This window comes from Ictidomys tridecemlineatus, chromosome 10 (assembly GCF_052094955.1).
Source record: "Ictidomys tridecemlineatus isolate mIctTri1 chromosome 10, mIctTri1.hap1, whole genome shotgun sequence".
NCBI classification, from domain to species: domain Eukaryota; kingdom Metazoa; phylum Chordata; class Mammalia; order Rodentia; family Sciuridae; genus Ictidomys; species Ictidomys tridecemlineatus.
Window position 1 is genome coordinate 106,739,041 of NC_135486.1, and position 18,249 is coordinate 106,757,289.

The window sequence follows — 18,249 nt, forward strand, 5'->3', positions numbered from 1 at the left end:
TTCTTGCCTGATGTGCAGTGAACAGACCCAGCGAGAGAAACGGTGACAAGGAGAGGGTCTTCTCTGGCCGTCTCAAGCTCCGGGGCCCACCCCCAACTCTTCTCTGGCACATCTTTTCTCCCCACAGCCTCCAGATGGTCCAGGAGGACGTTTCAGCTGTGGCTAAACATGACAGACAGACAACGGATGGTGGGCCACCGCCCAGCAGTGCCTGGGCCACTCACTAGCTAACGGCCCAGACTTGGCCTTGGCTGGGTGTGAACTCACAGCCTCGCACACAGTATGGTTTCCTAAGTTTCTTTACTCTGTGGAGCACACTCTCTTCCTAGGCCTGTGGCAGGGGCGGTTTGGAGCTTTCTTCACAGGCCACCTCCAACTATCGGGAGCCTGGAGCCCATCCTGTCCCCTAGAGTGTGGCCCTGAGACTCCGCAGTCGCCCAAACCCTCTGTCTCCTCCTCTGTCCCTCCAGGTCTGAGCAGGAACCCTGCCACACACTTGGCAAACTGACCTCCCCACACTGGTCCAAGCTTTCTGGACCACGGTGGTGCTGCTGGCAAGGGAGTGACTCCTGACCTCCCCGGGTCCCACAAGCTCCTTACGCCAGAACCTATGGCAGCCAGGCGCTCAGGCATCTGTGCGGACCCTCGCCCTTTTGGGTGCAATTACCCATGTGACATCCACACCCAGTGGGTCGCGGGGTGGATGGGGGAACAAGAGACGCGCAGGCTGGGCCCAGGCCTGGTCCAGGCCTCGTGGGCTTGGACCGGGCACTATCCAGTGGGGCGTGGGCCACGGGCGCACGCCAGGCCCAAGGGCCCAGCACCCAAGGGCGGCTAACGCCAAAACTCTTCATCCTCTTCCTCAATCAAGCGCTCTCTCTCTCGCTCGCTAGCTCTCTCTCTCTCTTTTTTTTTTTTTTGCAAAAGGAGGGGAGAGGGGGTGAAAAAATGCTGCACTGTGCGGCGAGGCCGGTGAGTGAGCGGCGCGCGGCCAATCAGCGCCCGCCGTTCCGAAAGTTGCCTTTTATGGCTCGAGCGGCCGCGGTGGCGCCCTATAAAACCCGGCGGCGCGACGCGCAGCCACTGCCGAGACCGCGTCCATCCTGCGAGTACAGTCTCCTCGCCGCTCCACCGCCGCCAGTCCACACCCGCCACCCAGGTAAGGCTCAGGCGTCGTGCAGATCGTCCCCCGACGGGCCCTGAGGCCCCTATGGCCGGGCCCAAGGTGGCTGCGGCCACGTCGCCGCTGCAGAGCCGCAGGCCGCAGTGTAGATGTTTAGGGAGCCACCTGGGACGCAGTGTGGGCACTTAAGGAGCCACTGGGCCACTCTGGTTGCTCAGAGAGCCACTAGGGTTGTGGTGTGATCTGGGGAGTCCTTGAGCCGTGGTATGGATACTTGGGAGCCGCTGGGCCGCGGCGTGGACACTTGGGAGAGCCGCGGCTGCGGTGTGGGCGCTTGGGAAGCCACTTGGCTGGTGGGTGGTGGGATGCAACCCTCTAAGCCCAAGGGTTGCAGGGCTGGGTTCGAGGACACGCTACATAGTGCAGCCGGGGTAGCGAGCACGTCTTTGTCCGTGCCGGGCGCTCATTCGGCAGAGCCGGCTGGGCCGGGTGGGGGCTGGGGAGCTCCTGCGCGTGCGCGCTAGGATCCGGGACGCTTTTGCTGCGCGCGCCGGGGATAAGGGCGCAGTTGCGCGTGCGCGCTGGGGCCCAGGGTGCCGCGTCCTGGGCTAGGCTAGGGGCGGGGCTGCGAGCCGGAAGGGGTGGGGTTGCCGGGGCGCCTGCGCATGCTTCCTGCCGCGCCGTCGGGTGTGGCTGCAGCGCGCGCGCGCGCGCCCGTTCGCCGGGCGCTGTTTGAACGGGCGGAGGCGGGGCCGGCGCCGGGTGGGGAGGGGGCGGGGGCCTGGCTTCCTGCCGCGCGCCGTGGGGCCGCCTCCGACCAGCGTTTGCCTTTTATGGTAATAACGCGGCCGGCCCGGCTTCCTTTGTCCCTGCGCTGGGCGCGCACTGGCGCCCCCTGGCGGCCCGAGGTTGTGCTCGCCGGAAGTGGGCAGGGCGGGGCGCCCGCGACCCCCGGTCACTGTGCCGCTTTGCCAGCAGCTCGCCATGGATGACGATATCGCTGCGCTCGTCGTTGACAACGGCTCCGGCATGTGCAAGGCCGGCTTCGCGGGCGACGATGCTCCCCGGGCCGTCTTCCCCTCCATCGTGGGGCGCCCGCGGCACCAGGTAGGGCGGCCAGCCTTCATGTCCCCTCCGAGGCTGGGAACTAAAGGCTCTCTGGGGTGGGGTCCTGGGGGCTGCATCCGTGCTGAGTATACCTGCTTATTCCTCCACAGGGTGTGATGGTGGGCATGGGTCAGAAGGATTCCTATGTGGGTGACGAGGCCCAGAGCAAGAGAGGCATTCTGACCCTGAAGTACCCCATTGAGCATGGCATCGTCACCAACTGGGACGACATGGAGAAGATTTGGCACCACACCTTCTACAACGAGCTGCGTGTGGCTCCTGAGGAGCACCCTGTGCTGCTGACCGAGGCTCCCCTGAACCCCAAGGCCAACCGTGAGAAGATGACCCAGGTCAGTTGGTGACTACCTCCCCAGGGTCACTTCCAACCATCTTCCCTTGCCCTTCTGTGCCACGCCTTTTCTCACTTGTTCTTTCTTCTGCCATTCTCCATAGGACTTTTCTTCTCTGACCTGAGTCTCCTTTGGAACTTTGGCAGGTTCTATTTGCTTTTTTCCAGATGAGAACTTTCTCTTGTGTTTGCCTTTCTGACTAGGTGTTCAAAAAATAGTGTGGGTGTAGGTACTAACACTGGCTTGTGTGACAAAGCCAATGAGGCTGATGTAAAGTGGCCTTGGAGTGTGTACTCAATAGGTGCACAGTAGGTCTGAACAGAATCCCCTTCCTGAGACCCCCACCCAGCACACACATGTAGCTGTGTTCTTGCACTCTCTGCATGTCCCCAGTCTGGCTTAAGTGCCCCAGATGGCTTCCTGAGTATGACGAGTCCTCTCTCTCCTTGCAGATCATGTTTGAGACCTTCAACACCCCAGCCATGTATGTGGCCATCCAGGCTGTGCTGTCCCTGTATGCCTCTGGCCGTACCACTGGCATTGTGATGGACTCCGGTGATGGGGTCACCCACACAGTGCCCATCTACGAGGGGTATGCCCTTCCCCACGCCATCCTGCGTCTGGACCTGGCTGGCCGGGACCTGACAGACTACCTCATGAAGATCCTGACTGAGCGTGGCTACAGCTTCACTACCACAGCCGAGCGGGAAATCGTGCGTGACATCAAGGAGAAGCTGTGCTACGTTGCCCTGGACTTCGAGCAGGAGATGGCCACTGCAGCCTCTAGCTCCTCCCTGGAGAAGAGCTACGAGCTGCCTGATGGTCAGGTGATCACCATTGGCAATGAGCGATTCCGCTGCCCTGAGGCACTCTTCCAGCCTTCTTTCCTGGGTGAGTTGACAGTCCACTCCTATGATCCCTTCCCTACACAAGGGTCACACTTGGGGCACACTGGAAGTCTGATGTCATTTCCCTTTAGGCATGGAATCCTGTGGCATCCATGAAACTACTTTCAATTCCATCATGAAGTGTGACGTTGACATTCGCAAGGACCTCTATGCCAACACAGTGCTGTCTGGTGGCACCACCATGTACCCAGGCATTGCTGACAGGATGCAGAAGGAGATCACAGCCCTGGCACCCAGCACAATGAAGATCAAGGTGAGTGTCTGCCCAGCCTGAGCTGGTCTGGTCCTGTCAGATTAGACTCCAGGAGGTAGGAGTGCTGTGACATCCAGGATCCTCAATGACTGTCCTTCCCTCTGCAGATCATCGCTCCCCCTGAGCGCAAGTACTCTGTGTGGATTGGCGGCTCCATCCTGGCCTCTCTGTCCACCTTCCAGCAGATGTGGATCAGCAAGCAGGAGTACGACGAATCTGGCCCCTCCATTGTCCACCGTAAATGCTTCTAGGCGGACTGTTACTTAGCTGCGTTACACCCTTTCTTGACAAAACCTAACTTTGCGCAGAAAACGAGATGAGATTGGCATGGCTTTATTTGTTTTTTTTTTTCCTTTTTGTTTTTGTTTTTTGTTTTGGCGCTTTTGACTCAGGATTTAAAAACTGGAACGGTGAAGGTGACAGCAGTCGGTTGGAGCGAGCATCCCCAAAGTTCTACAATATGGCCGAGGACTTTGATTGTACATTGTTCTTTTTTTTAATAGTCATTCCAAATATAGTGAGATGCATTGTTACAGGAAGTCCCTCGCCCTCCCAAAAGCCGCCCCACTCCTCCTGGAGGATGGCCCAGTCCTCACCCGAGTCCATACAGGGGAGGTGACAGCATTGCTTTTGTGTAAATTATGTAATGCAAATTTTTTTAATCTTCGCCTTAATACTTTTTTATTTTGTTTTATTTTGAATGGTCAGCCATCGTGGCCCCCCTTTTTGTCCCCCAACTTGAGATGTATGAAGGCTTTTGGTCTCCCTGGGAGTGGGCTAAGGTGTGGAGGCAGCCAGGGCTTACCTGTACACTGACTTGAGACCAGTTCAATAAAAGTGCACACCTTAAAGATGAAGTGTTAATGTGGCTTTGTGGTATTGTTGGGTGTGTGGGCCGTTGAGGGTGCTCAGGAAGGTGGGTTGGTATTTGGGGTGAAAGTAGCCATCCTTGCATGAGGTTGGGGATTGAGGTTGTCCTGCTAGAACAAAAATCTCTGGCCTGGCCTTCCCCACTATGCCAGGTTATCCTGGGTTTTGAGATGCTTCTGAAAGGGTATGGAGCTATTCTCCACTTAGCTGGGATGGTGGAGTGACAGCTTAGTGCCTGCTATACCTGGTGATGGATTGATTTACCTGGTGGAGGCTCAAGTCTTGTAATATGGAGTGGGACAAGGAGGGCTTCTGGGCTACATCCCTTCACCACCCTCACCAGTTTCTTGGAAGAGTCCTGTCCTGATGACTGACTTGGTCCCATCCAGTTCTGCACCAGCTACCTGCAGTATGGTGCTTTGGCTTAAGCTATCTGCAGATTTTGGTGGGCACAGCAGAGAAAGCCTGATGGTGTAGGGAACTGAACTGAGGTCTAGGATTCAGGAATGGATGGAGGATATCTGCCTGTAACAGTCCAAGGCTCATCCTCTAGGGCCCAGGTGGGGATCACCTGGAGCTGCAGGCCGGCCTCCAACTTAGTACTGCTGCTGCTCCCCTTATAAAGCTCATTGACAGCAAGGAAAGGGAGTGGAGTTGCCTGTCACTTTACAGTGCAGCTTCCGCTGGTAAAAGTAGCCTCAGCCTGAGCAGTCTTGGAGGCCCACAGAAGGATTTAGGGAGATAGGGCTCTCTTGGGTCAGCTCGTTGAGGTGGTGAGTTTGCAAGGAAGTTACATCTTGGGACCATTAACATTTATTGGCTTCCGACTATGCTGGACTGAGGTTGCCAAAATAAGCTGGCCTTGGAGGAACTGTCAATCAGAACAAGTACCCCACCCATCCATCCATTCACAAACTGATAATCAAACTCTTGTCCCAGATCTGGGGGTATACTGGAAAACAAATGTCCTCTGCCCTCATTAGGAACCATCAACAGGAATAAAGAAATGAGTTCACAATTACAAGCTGTGATAATGAGAAGAGCACAGGCTCTGATAAAAATATAGCATGTCAAATGTGATTTCAAGGTATAGACATGCATCAGAACAAATTATACCTCAATAAAGCTCAGTTTTTGGTACTGGAGATTTAACCCAGGGGCACTTGACATGGTACATCCCCAGCCCTTTTTTTTTTCCTGCTACATTGCTGACGTTGGTCTTGATCTTTTTTTTTTTTAATGTGTATTTTTTTAGTTGTACACCATACCTTTATTTTGTTTATTTATATGTGGTGCTGAGGATTGAACCCAGGGCCTCGCACGTAGTAGGCAAGCACTCCAACCCCAGTCCCTGGTCTTGAACTTTTGATCCTCCTGTCTCAGCCTCCCTAGCTCACCTCATGGAAAAAACATTTTTTAAAAGCAACCATTTTGCCTTTTTTGGATAATAAGGTAACAAAGGACCATAGAACTGGGCCTTCTGAGATGGGGAGGCGCCTCCCAGGCTTCCTGGGGGAAGGATCCTTAAGGTGGACTCAGGCCAGAGAGGCACCTGGGTGGTATCATTGCTGTTATAGGCATGACTTGATTGTGGACTGAGGTCTAGAGACTAGACAGCCCCCAGGGCAGAATGGGTCCTGGGTTGTCTTACCTGTGCAGCCTTGGGAAAGAACCATCACTATTCAAGGCCCCCATTGAGAAATGGGCACCTCACTAGCAGTAGGCGGGGCTATGGAAAGTGGCGCTCCAACAGTTTTTGCCTTTAAAGGCACCGGAAGTGCAACCCAGACACAAGACACTTTGGGCTTTGAGAATCCTCTGGCCCAACCCTTCCTTTCTGGGACAAGCAGCCAGGATGGCTATCTGAGGCTGGAAAACCCAGTGTCATCAGCAACCTCATCCACAGGGTTCAGAGTGAAGGAATGCCATTTTGCCTCCCACTTCCTCTCTGCACGCACTTCACAGGTTAGGAGCCTGAGGCTTTGAGAAGACGGGTGGCTGACCTCAGGTTTTGCAGTTTGAAAGTGAGAAGCCTGGAGTCTCATAGGTTTGTCTTTGACCCTAATGCTTCCGAGACCCCCTCAGTGCCCACCCTACTCTGCCTTCCTGGTCAGGTCAATGGGCCTGATGAGCCAAGGTTCCCACCCTTAATTCTTTGTTTTCCAGAAATGTGGAAGCTCCACCCACTGTTCAGCTTAGCTCTGCCTTGGCTGACTCCACAGCTGGGAAGGGAGGCTTCCCACTGATCGGGTAGCAGGCTCCCCCAGAAGTTCACCTTTCTATGAGCTGAATCTCACCTCACCAGAAGGTCCCTCCTCCGCGAGGCATCCCTGCTTCTACAGAGCTGCACCCCCACAGACTGTTCAGAAGAGGAGAGTCCCAGCACACGCACGAACGGATCCAGGATTTTGGGTCATCCCCCTCTCGACACTTCTTAAAGGAGGGAGCCCAATGGGGTGGATGGAGGGAGCTTACTCCTGGTCATACTGCTGTTGCAGGTTGGCTATCTTCCCTCTGGGAAACAGGTTTGGAGGGTAGGACATTCTGAGGTGGCAGTGGCAGGATCTGAACACACTCTGGTGGAGGAGTTTGCCTGCATTGCACCAGGAGAGGGGCAGGCAATGGAGCAGCACTGATGGGTGGCCACCCTGGACCCTCAGTGGTAAAGGCACAGAGGAAAGTATATCTTGTTTGGCTGGAGTCACCAAGAAACATAAGCTAGGATCATTTTGAGCTCACACCACCACCGACTGGTGGTCCTTTGTCCATGCAGTCATTTTTCTTTCATTTTAAATGAATGTCATTTATCGGATGTGCAACCTTTTTTTTTTTTTTTTTGTACCAGGGATTGAACTCATGGGCATCAGCCACTGAGCCACAACCCCAGCCTTATTTTGTATTTTATTTAGAGACTGTCTCACTGAGTTGCTAAACTCCTCGCCATGGCTGAGGCTGGTTTTGAATTTGCGATGCTCCTGCCTTAGCCTCCCCAGCCTCACTGAGATTATAGGCCTGCACCATCGTGCCCAGCCCATGCAATCATTTTTCATCCAACACAACGTTTTTGTTTTTTTTTTTTTTTTTTTGGTGCTGGGGACTGAACCCAGGGCCTTGTGCATGTAAGGCAAGCACTTTACTAACTGAGCTATATCCCCAGCCCTCATCCGTATTATTATATAGTAAACTTTTATTTTTTTTCCCCGGTACTGGGGATTGAACCAGAGTTGCTTTGCCAACTTAGCCTTGCTAAATTACTGAGGCTGGCCTCAAACTTGTGATCTTCTAGCCTCAACTTGAGATCTTCTTTAGCCTCTAAGCTGCTGGAATTGCAGGTGTATGCCACCACACCCAGTTTACATTTTTTTAAAAAATATAATTTTTATTAGTTATTAATGGACCTTTATTTATTTACTTGTTTATATGCGGTGCTGACAATCAAACCCTGTGTCTCACATATGCTAGGCAAACGCTCTACCACTGAGCCACAACCTGAGCTTGTTTTGATATAGGATCTTACTAAGTAGCCCAGGCTGGCCTTGAGCTTGGGATCCTCCTGCCTCAGTCTTCTAAGTCTGCCATTGTAGATATGTGCCATTGCACCTGACCCAACATACATTTTGAGCAGCCCATAGTGCTAGGTGGGGGACCACTGTGACAAGGAGACATTTTTTTCTTTTTTGGTACTAGGGATTGAACCTAGGGGTGCTCAGACACTGAGCTATATCCCCCAGGTTTTTTTATTTTTTATTTTGAGAAAGGATCTTGCCTAGTTGTTTTGGGCCTTACTAAATTGCTGAAGCTGGCTTTGAACTTGAGATTCTCCTTCCTCATCATTCCAAATTGCTGGAATTATAGGCATGTGCCACCATGCCTGGTTCCCTTTTTATTTTTTTTGAGACTGTGTGTGTATTTTTTTGGGGGGGGGTACTGGGGTTTGAACTCAAGGGCACTTGACACTGAGCCATATCCCCAGTCCTATTTTGTATTTTATTTAGAGACAGGGTCTCACTGAGTTGCTTAGTGCCTCATTGTTGCTGAGGCTGGCTTTGAACTTGCAATCCTCCTGTCTCAGCCTCCTGGGCAGCTGGGAATATAGGAGTACACCACCGGACCTGGCACAAATCAATATTTTTAAGAACAGTTTTATGCTTGTAGCAAAATTGAAGGGAAAGTACAGAGAGTTCCCAGTACTTCCTGTTCCCACCTACCCACCCACCCACGGCCTCCCCTACTACTAACACCCTGAGGCAAAGGGTTACATTTGTTATAACTGGTGAAGATACATGGATACAATATTATTACTCAGAGTCAAAGATGTACATTACAATTCCCTTTTGGTGGTGTACATCCAATAGGTTTGCATACATTTCTTTCTTTATTTTTGGTACCAGGGATTGAACCCAGGGGCATTTAACCACTGAGCCACATCCACAGCACTTTTCTATATTTTATTTAGAGATAGGGTCTCACTGAATTGCTTAGGCCTTGTTAAGTTGCAGAGACTGGCTTTGAACTCACAATCCTCCTGCCTCAGCTTCTCAAACTGCTGGGATTACAGGTGTGCCCAGTTTAATAACATGAGTTTACCATTATGGTATCCTACAGAGCAGTTTCACTGCCCTAAAAACCCTCAGTGTTCCACCTGTCCATTCTCACTACCCTCTGGCAACTGCTAATTCTTTGGTACTGGGGATGAAACCCATGCATGCGAGGTAAATGCTCTATTACTGAGCTCTTCTCCCGCCCATTGATCTCTGTAATGTTCACAATAGTTTTGCCTTTCCCAAAATGTTCTACAGTTGGAATCAAAAAGTATGTTGTCTTCTCAGACAGTCTTCCTTCACTTAATAATATGCATTTCAAGGCTGCGGATGTAGCTCAGCTACAGAGCACTTGCCTAGCATGTGTGAGCATTTGCAATACCCAATATTGCAAATAAACAAGATAATGAAAAGCTCCTAAAACAAGACAAGAAAGAAAAGAAAATCATAATTTCCTCCATCTCTCTCTCCTTTAGGTGCTAGGGATTTAATTTGGGCAAGTCAAGCAGTCTACCACTGAGCCCCGTCCCAGCCCCATCCTGGATGTGTCCCCCCCACCCCCAAACCATGGTACTGGGGATTGAATCCAGGGCCCCATGCGCACTAGACAAGTAAGTGATCCACCATTAAGCTCCACGTCTTTTCATGGCTTGAGAGCTCAAATCCTTCAATATATTATTAAATAATATTCCATTGTCTGGAGGCACCATGGTTTCTCCATTCACTTAGTGTCATAGTTTGGAGCTGGAAGGTCTAGACCTCAAAGGTCTATGTGTTGAAGACTTGGTCCCCAGAGAATCATGCTATTGGGAGGTGGTGGAAACTAGGAGGTGGGGCCCGTAGGAGAAAGTTAGATAGGTGAGGGGCCCCTTGAGGGTTATGTTGGGATCTCAGCTGCTTCGTCTCTCCAGCTTCCTGGCTGCCATGAGGTGAGACTGGATGGAAATCCTCCTTTGTGTTGATTTATCTAGGTATTCTGTTCTAGCCACAGAAAGCTGATGAACATATCTACTGAAGGACATCTTGGCCACTTCTAAATGTTGGCAATTATGAGTAAAGCTGCTGCAGACATGGGTGTGCAGCTATTTGTGGGATAGGAAGGTTTCAACTTCAGCTATACAGTTTGCAAAGTACACTGTGCATTTGTATGCTGCAGTGGGAGCTCAGGAAAGGATATGGGTCCTTCAAAATGGCTTTTGAGCTAGATGCGGTGGCGCATGCCTATAATGCCAGAGCTCAGGAGGCCGAGGCAGGAGGATCCCAAGTATCAGGTCAACCTCAGCTAGTGAACTAGACCCTATCTCAAAGTAAAAAATAAAAAGGGCTGGGGATGTAGCTCAGTGGTAGAGCGTCCCTAGGTTCAATTCCCACTATTGGGAAAAAAAAAATTTGCTTCTATGGACACTCTGAAGGTAGAGATGATGGGGACTACTTTGGCTGCAGCCTGTGCCTAGCACACAAAGAGCCACCAAAGGGGAGGTGCAGTGGCTCGCTCTTCCAGCAGGCACTACTGAAAGCCCTATCCCCAGACTCCATCCCTGGCTGCAGGCTCCCAGTTCCTTGAGCTTCTCTCCTCTCTACAACAGCTGAGGATGCTGAACTGCAGGACTCTCTCCTTCTTGGGTGGGCTCCAATCCCTGCTTCTCGACCCTCAGGGATCCACATTCTCCTCTGCAAGATGGGGATGAGGGGACTGGGGATTGGTGACATTTCCAGTGCCATCCCAACAGAAAGGGCCAGTTACAAGCAGCAGCTGGGAATGTGGGCTTCTGTCATTTGTTTTTATTTTTATTTATTTATTTATTTAGTAGGTGCTGGGGATGGAATCCAAGGCTCGTGCATGCCAGGCAAGTGCTGGAACACTAAACCACCTCCTGCCCCTGGTAGCCACGCTGCTGTCATCTACATTAGGAAAGTGATGCTTTTTTCTAGCCTCCACTTTGAAATGAATGGGAAGGGGGTGGGGATCGTCAGAGACCACCTGCTTCATTTCCAGCCTCTACCTGGGTTCTCGGTGAACTCCATGGCCCAGTGCTTGGCCCTGGGCTCCAAGTTCTGTTCTACACTGGGGCCAGCCAGACACTGCTCTCAGACCATGATCTGTTGGGGATGCTATGAAGCAGTGTTCCCAAACCTGTCCCCACACCCCTGGAAAGGCCCACGAGAGGGTAGGAGCAACAAGCCATTGGCACCAGCTCCACTCTGGGGGTCCTTGAGCTCAATGCATACAGGTGTCCAACTTGAATATTCCTGCAATTGGGGCAGCCAAGGAAATGTTGATGGAGTGGGTGACTCCTTCCTCCCTAGAACCAGCAGCAGTAGTCTTGGTTCTAGCTTCTCTTGATGGACTTGCTCTTCTGCCATGGACACTCAGAAGCAGTATCTCATTTCATTAATCACTGATTTGGCCAACATCCCCGAAAGGCCGCCTAACTATCAAGCACTACTCTATTGGGGGACAGAAAATAAACAAGTTGCCATGGTGAAACACATACATAATTACAGATGGGATGGGTCCAGGAGTCTGGGAAAGAAAATTCCAGGGAAGACTACTAGGAGGATGTGACACTTGAGTTACGGAGAAGCACCATCCAGGAGCAAAGCATCATCCCCCAAGGAGAACTCAGTACATGCAGTGGCTGGGCAAGCATCTCAAGCTTTCACTGTCACAGGATGAGGGAAGGTGAAAGGGTAGAGGGAGGAGCCGAAAAGACAGATAGGGTCAGGAGGGCAGAAGTAGAGGTGGGCCAGAATTAGGCTCCAATAGTAAACAATGGGAACTCTCATGAATATACTTTTTTTCTTTTTGGTACCAGGGATTGAACTCAGGGATGCTTAACCACTGAGCCACATCCCCAGTCCTTTTCATTTTTTTTTTTTCTGAGACAGGGTTTCAGTAAGTTAGAGCCTCGCTATATTGCTGAGGCTGAGGCTGGCCTTAAAACTTGAGATCCTCCTGCCTCAGCCTCCTGAGTTGCTGGAATTCAGGCATGTGTCACTGTACTCAGTCATTAACATACTTTCGAAGAGACCTGGTCTTGAATGTTGCTCTAGCTGGCTTCAAGTAATCCTCCTGCCTTAACATCCAGAGAGGCTGGGACTACAGGTGTGTACCACTGAACCTGGCTACACCCATTTTTTTTCTTTTCAATGTCTGAAGTTGTACTTAACTGCGGACTAAACTGGGTGTTCTTTTTTGAGGGGTGCGGGGAGAGATACTGGGGATTGAACCCTGGGCCTTATGCACTCTAGGCAAGTGCTTTAACACTAAATTATATTCCCAGCCTTTTTTATTTTGGCACAGGGTCTGATAAATCGCCAAGACTACTCTCAAACTTTCAATTCTCACTCTCCTTAGTCTCTGGAATTACAAGTGTCAGTGACCACACCCAAACCCAGCCCGCTTTTATTTATTTTTATTTTGAGACATGGTTTCAACTTAGGTTGCCCTGGCTGGCCTGGAACTTGCTATCCTCCTGTCCTGCCTCATCCTCTCAAATAGCTGGATTACAGGTACTCACCAGCTTAAGGTAGGCTCTTGAATCCAATATGACTGATGTTCTCAGGAGAGGACCTATGGGGACACCGAGTGGGGAGATGGCGAGGTGAAGACAGAGAAAGAACCCGGGGTGATGCTGCTGCCAGGCCAGTCGCCAAGGATCTCTGGCACCCACCAAAAGCAGGGAAAAAAGCAAGAAAGATTTGTTTCCTAGAGCCTTTGGAGGGAGCACATCCTTGTACCGATGTCATTTCGAACATGCGGCTTCCAGAAATACAAGTGGATAAATTAGGGCAGCCCTATAAAACCAGTGTCCTCATCCATATCCAGTTCTGACTCCAAAGCATGAACTTATTCCATGGAGTTTTAGCAGTAAGCTATTTTAAATGCAAGCACTAAGGGGGAAAGGCATATGTCCACCCATTCACGTACTCAGCAAGTACTCAGTGTCTGCTACATGCCAGGGTTAGTTCTAGGAATCCCATCCTTGCTTACCCGTTTATGGCGGGAGGGCAGGGTGGGCAAAAAGAAAAAAAGACACGTAGATCGGATGGTGCCAAGAGCTATGAAGAAACGTACCACGGGATGCGGGCGAGTTTGAGTGGTGAAGGTGGGGAGCAGGCTATGCGATCTTTCGGATGGTGGACAGGTGGATTGCAATAGGGAGGACAGTGTAGACTGCTAATGCAAAGGCCTGTTGGTGGGGGCATGTTGGGCCGGCAGAAGGAGGCTGGGGTGGCTGGAAGGGAACATGCAGAAAGCGGAGGGTTTGCAGAATGCGCTCAGAAAGTAGGCGGAGGCAACTGGGTACCTACGAGGCTCTATGCGCCCTATTCCTCTGGAGGCGCCACACCCCAAATGGCGGCTCTAGGACCGCTGTAGGCGAGCGGAAGTGCGTTTTTCGGGCGCCGGAAGTTGTGTTCAGCCCCGCCCCTTGCCGGGTCTCTTGAGCCGCGGACGCGCCGGCTTCCAGCATCCTTGGCGGGGCAGACGGGAGGCCTCGGAGCTGCGGCTCCTGCAGCCGCGGCACGGCCGGCCGGCGACATGGCCAGCTCTGGAGAGGTACGGTCTGCGCCTCTCTCTGCTCTACTTCTGCCTTGGTGGCCTCGGCCGCTCTCGGTCCCCTCATCCCACCTGACTCCTCCCTCCCGACCCTTCTCCCCGACCCTTCCCCTGCTCTTGGCCCCTCCTCGCCCCCTCTCGCTCTCCTCCCAGGCCCCCGTTCTGCCTCCGAAGTCACAGGTTGTCAATTCTCTCTTGTGTTTCCCAACCAGTTTCCAATCCCACATCTTTGATGGGCAAAGTGGCTCCCCTCATTCCGTCCCCTGAGTTTCCAGGCCCTTGCTCCAGGCCCCTGTCTCCTGCTTGGCCCTCGCAGCTCTGGGACGTTTCCCCTCCGTTCCCACTTCCAACTCTCTTTTCTGTTTCTGTTCAGTTGCAGTTCAGCCCCCTTCTCTCTGGAGTACCCTATCTGGAGTGTGTGACTTGGTGGAGGGTGATAGAGGAAAAGCCAGTTCACTTAGAGATTTAGGGCTTATCCTGGAATTCCTTCCCCAAACGCTCTACAAATCTGGGTCCGTTGGGGGATACCAGCACGATCTGTGATGTGGTGCAGGGTATTCTCTGCAGGAAAGGGCTAAACAGGGCTCATGAGCTGATTAGTAGCTTCTTTCTTATCTACGTGTGTACCTGGGTTTGTATCTATCGACTTCCAAAACTCGGCGGTGGGTTCACTTCTAAATCTTAGAAGCATGTTTGAGTTCAAGCAGAGGTTCAAGTATTTCCCTCTGAGTGGATGGAACATGGGTATGAAGAAGATGGCTGTGCACCGGAGGTGGGTAGGTGGAAGATGGCTGGGGTTTGCTGATAGCGCCTCTTTATTTGAAGTGAATTTGGCCAGAAGTGGCTCCTCTGGCCCCTAATTGATGGGGAATGGTGTGTGACCTAACTGCAGACTGTCCATTGAAAGGTCAGGAAGCTTCAGTTCCCTCAAGAGTTCTGGGGTATCCTACTGTATTAGCAGATGCCAATTAGCTGTTATGTGCTTGGGGGATCTGATACTTTGGTTTTATGGAGTGCTGTTTCAAAGGCCCCTTCTGTTCTTGAAATGTGGGGCTTACTGACCAGTGAGGCTGCTTTGTGGCAGCCTCCTCATGGGAGGAAAGGGGAGGTTGATTTTACCCAAAATATAGAGATCTAGGTCTCTTTTTTGAAGGGATGGTCAAATTATTTATTGAGATTTAATTCATATTCACAAAATTCACTCTTTCAAAGTATACAATTCTATCTTGTAAAATAAAATGCAACCTCTACAGAGTTTGTAGATTTTATGTCCATTTGTATACTTGGTATTCCTTATGGTATTTAGAACTTTGTTTTTTATAACTAGGGTTCAGCAAGTATTTATTAGTTGATCATTGTTGAGCATTTTTGCACATATTTCTAATAAAGTGTTCAATTCGGTGAATTTTTAAGAACTGTATTAACAAGGCTGTGTAACCATCCCCACTATCTGATTCCAGGATGGGGTGTCTGACTTTGGAAGTCTTTTAAAATGCAGTTGCTTGAAGGGTGCACATGTGATCTCAGTAACTTAGGAGGCTGAGACAGGAGTATCGCAAGTTTGAGGACTGCCTCAGGAATTCAGTGAGAAAAATAAAAATGAAAAATAAAAGTGGGCGGGGTGGTGCATACCTGTAATCCTAGTGGCTCATAAGGCTGAGGCAGGAGGATTGTGACTACAAAGCCAGCCTCACCCAAAGCAAGGTGCTAAGAAACCAAGTGAGACCTTGTCTCTAAAATACAAAATAGTGCGGGGATGTGGCTCAGTGGCCAAGTGCCCGAGTTCAATCCCTAGTACCCCTCCTCACCCCCCAAAAACATAGGGCTGGGGATGTGGCTCAGTGGTCAAGTGCTCCTGAATTCAGTCCTTGGTACCCTGCCCTCCAAAATAAATAAAATAAATAGGGCTGGGAGTGTAGCTCAGGTAAAGCCTCCTAGGGTTCCATTCCTAGTACCCCTTTTCCCCAAATGCAATTGTCTAACACTGCACCACTTTTCAAGAACTAGGGCTCCTTTGTTTTTTTTTCTATATATTAATTTTAATTACTTTGAAACAACATAATTTTTGTACCAAAGAAGCACCCATTATAATTGCTAAATTGTAACACCAGCATTTTATGTATCTGATCCAGCTGTACAAAACTGATCAATTTTCTTTTCTTTTTTTGAAATAGGGGTGTCCCTTTGTTGCCCAGCTATTCTCAAACTTTTGGGCTCAAGGGATCCTCCTGTCCACCACACCTGGCTTCATTTTTTTTTTTTTGGACTAAGCTGAAGTAGAAATTCCAAAGATAAAAGAGAAGCTTAAAGGTCATGTTTACTAGCTAGCACCATAATTCTAGTGTTAGAATCTTTCCAACAACTTGAAGAAGGATGTGGAAGAGGTGAGGTTAGGGGGATCCAATGGGTAGTTCTTAATTTGTGCCCCTGTTTGTGCCCCAGGGCAACATAGGGTCTAGCAAAGAAGAGTCTCTGGGGCTGGAGATGAAAGCAAAAGCTCTGGGAACAGATGGTAAAGTAAAGGAAGCTCCTCTGAACCTCAGAATCCGTGCATCCAGGGGGCATGCTGGAGTTGCTCCTGAACTGGGGGGTTTCTTCTTGCCAATTAGCTGTTATGTGCTTGGGGGATCTGATACCTTGGTTTTATGGAGTGCTGTTTCAAAGGCTCCTTCTGTTCTTGAAGTGTGGGGCTTACTGACCAGTGAGGCTGCTTTGTGGCAGCCTCCTCATGGGAGGAGACCGGAGGTTGATTTTACCCCAAATATAGAGATCTAGGTCTCTTTTTTGAAGGGATGGTCAAAACTACAGTAAAATCTTTTTTTGGTTTTGTTGTTGGTACTAGAGATTGAATCCAGGGATCTCTACCAATGAGCCACATCCCCAGTCCTTTTTATTTTTTATTTTGAGATATGGTCTTACTTATTTGTTGGTGGTCTTGCTAAGTTGCTGAGACTGGCCTTGAACTTGTGATCCTCCTGCCTCAGCTTCTAGAATCACTGGGATTACAAACATGTACCACAACATCTGGTGCAATCATAGGTCCTTTTTTGGTACTGGGGATTCAACCCAGAGGCACTTAACCAATGAGCCACATCCCCAGCCCTATTTTGTATTTTATTTAGAGACAGGTCTCAACTGAGTTGCTCAGTGCCTCACTTTTGATTAGGCTGACTTTGAACTCGAGATCCTCCTGCCTCAGGCTCCTGAGCTCTAGAAATACAGGTATTTACCACCATGCAGAGCCCTTTCTGTATTTTGAGACAGGATCTTACTAAATTGCTTAGGGCCTTGCTAAGTTGCTTAGTCTGGTCTGGAATTTGCAGTTCTCCTGTTTCAGCCTCCTGAGCTGCTGGATTATTGGTGTGTGCCACCATGTCTGGCCATATGAGTCCTTTTGTAATTCTCCAGGTTTTAGCCAGGTTTGGCATGCCATCTTAGTTCTGAGTCAGATCCATTTCAACCATGTTGTCAGAAGCAAATTTAAAGCCATTCGTGATGGTGCACCCCTATAATCCCAGAAATTTGGGGTATTGAGACAGGAGGATCACAAATTTGAGGCCAGCCTCAGCAACTTAGTGAAACTCTGACTCAAATTAAAAACATAAAAAGGACTGGGGTTAAAGTACCCCTAGATTCCATCCCCAGTACAAAAAAAAAAGTAAGTCCAAGCAGGAACTAGAGTATGATATTGGGTGGGGATGGTAGGATGGTAAGGAGGGCATACATAAAGGAGTGGCTCTGCCTTCATTTAATAGCACTTCAAATGATTCTGCAGCAGGTGACCCTATGCCTCATCTGGTTCCATGCCTCTTTTTCCTAGGCATTAAAAAATTCCCATTCAGTTGGGTGTGGTGGTGCATACCATAATCCCAGTGATTCCGAAGGCTGAGGCAGGAGGATTGAAAGTTTGAAGCAAGCCTTGGCAATTTAGTGATGCCCTAAGCAACTTAGACCCTGTCTCAAAATAAAAAATAAAAAGGGCTAGAGATGTAGCTTGATGGTAAAGTGCCAAAAAAAAAAAAGAAAAAAAAAAAAAAGAAAAATCTCTGTTCAAGATGGGCTGGTGTGGAGGTGCAGGCTTGCAGTCCCAAGGACTCAGGAGGCTGAGATGGGAGGATCACTTGAGCCCAGCCTGGGCAACATAGTGAGGCCCTGCCTAAACTGCAGTAAAATCCCTGTTCCAGGAGTGGTTACTGGTGTAGTGGAAAAGCTATCACAAATTCCAGGCCAGCCACAGCATTTAGTCAGTAACTTAGTGAAACCCTGCTTCAGGATAAAAATTAAAAAGGACTGGGATATGGGCAGGGGTTGTGGCTCAGCGGTAGAGCACTCGCCTAGCACGTGTGAGGCCCTGGTTTCGATCCTCGTCACTACATATAAATAAATAAAATAAATGTATTGTGTCCAACTACAACTAAAAAATAAATATTAAAAAAAAAAAAAGGACTGGGATGTAGCTTACTGGTATAGTACCCCTGGGTTTGATCCTCAGTACCAAAAAAGAGTTCAGTTAGTAGATTTCCCCACCCCCCTATG

The 18,249-nt window shown here is 50.1% G+C and overlaps 2 protein-coding genes and 1 long non-coding RNA gene across 10 annotated transcripts in view; 2 read left to right on the forward strand and 1 right to left on the reverse strand.

Annotated features, from left to right (window-relative positions):
* Positions 1-1,004: 1,004 nt before the first annotated feature.
* Actb (actin beta) lies at positions 1,005-4,592 on the forward strand. 2 transcript variants are annotated; one of them, XM_005340040.3, is made up of 6 exons: positions 1,005-1,159; positions 2,102-2,230; positions 2,341-2,580; positions 3,033-3,471; positions 3,560-3,741; positions 3,849-4,592. In XM_005340040.3, the coding sequence occupies exons 2-6, from the start codon at positions 2,108-2,110 to the stop codon at positions 3,990-3,992; spliced, it is 1,128 nt and encodes a 375-aa protein (XP_005340097.1). In that variant the 5' UTR covers positions 1,005-1,159; positions 2,102-2,107; the 3' UTR covers positions 3,993-4,592. The 2 variants fall into 2 exon arrangements, with proteins under 2 accessions (XP_005340097.1, XP_005340095.1); XM_005340038.5 differs by having other exon boundaries at positions 1,024-1,159; positions 2,099-2,230.
* Positions 4,064-13,528, reverse strand: LOC144367442 (uncharacterized). Its single transcript, XR_013426809.1, has 2 exons — positions 12,674-13,528; positions 4,064-8,723 (listed from the first exon to the last, which is right to left on the reverse strand). It is a non-coding gene; the product is annotated as an uncharacterized LOC144367442 (long non-coding RNA).
* A 28-nt stretch (positions 13,529-13,556) lies between these two features.
* Fbxl18 (F-box and leucine rich repeat protein 18) overlaps positions 13,557-18,249 on the forward strand; it is a 41,859-nt gene continuing 37,166 nt past the window's right edge. For 6 of the 7 annotated variants that reach the window (XR_013426805.1, XR_013426806.1, XR_013426807.1 and 3 more), the window contains exon 1: positions 13,557-13,713. Coding sequence is in view for 3 of the 7 variants with exons in the window: in XM_005340041.5 (XP_005340098.1) it covers positions 13,696-13,713 (18 nt within the window). In the remaining 4 variants the exon portion in view is untranslated. The remainder of the gene's footprint in view (positions 13,714-18,249) is intronic. The other variant, XM_040276729.2, reaches the window with a different exon arrangement.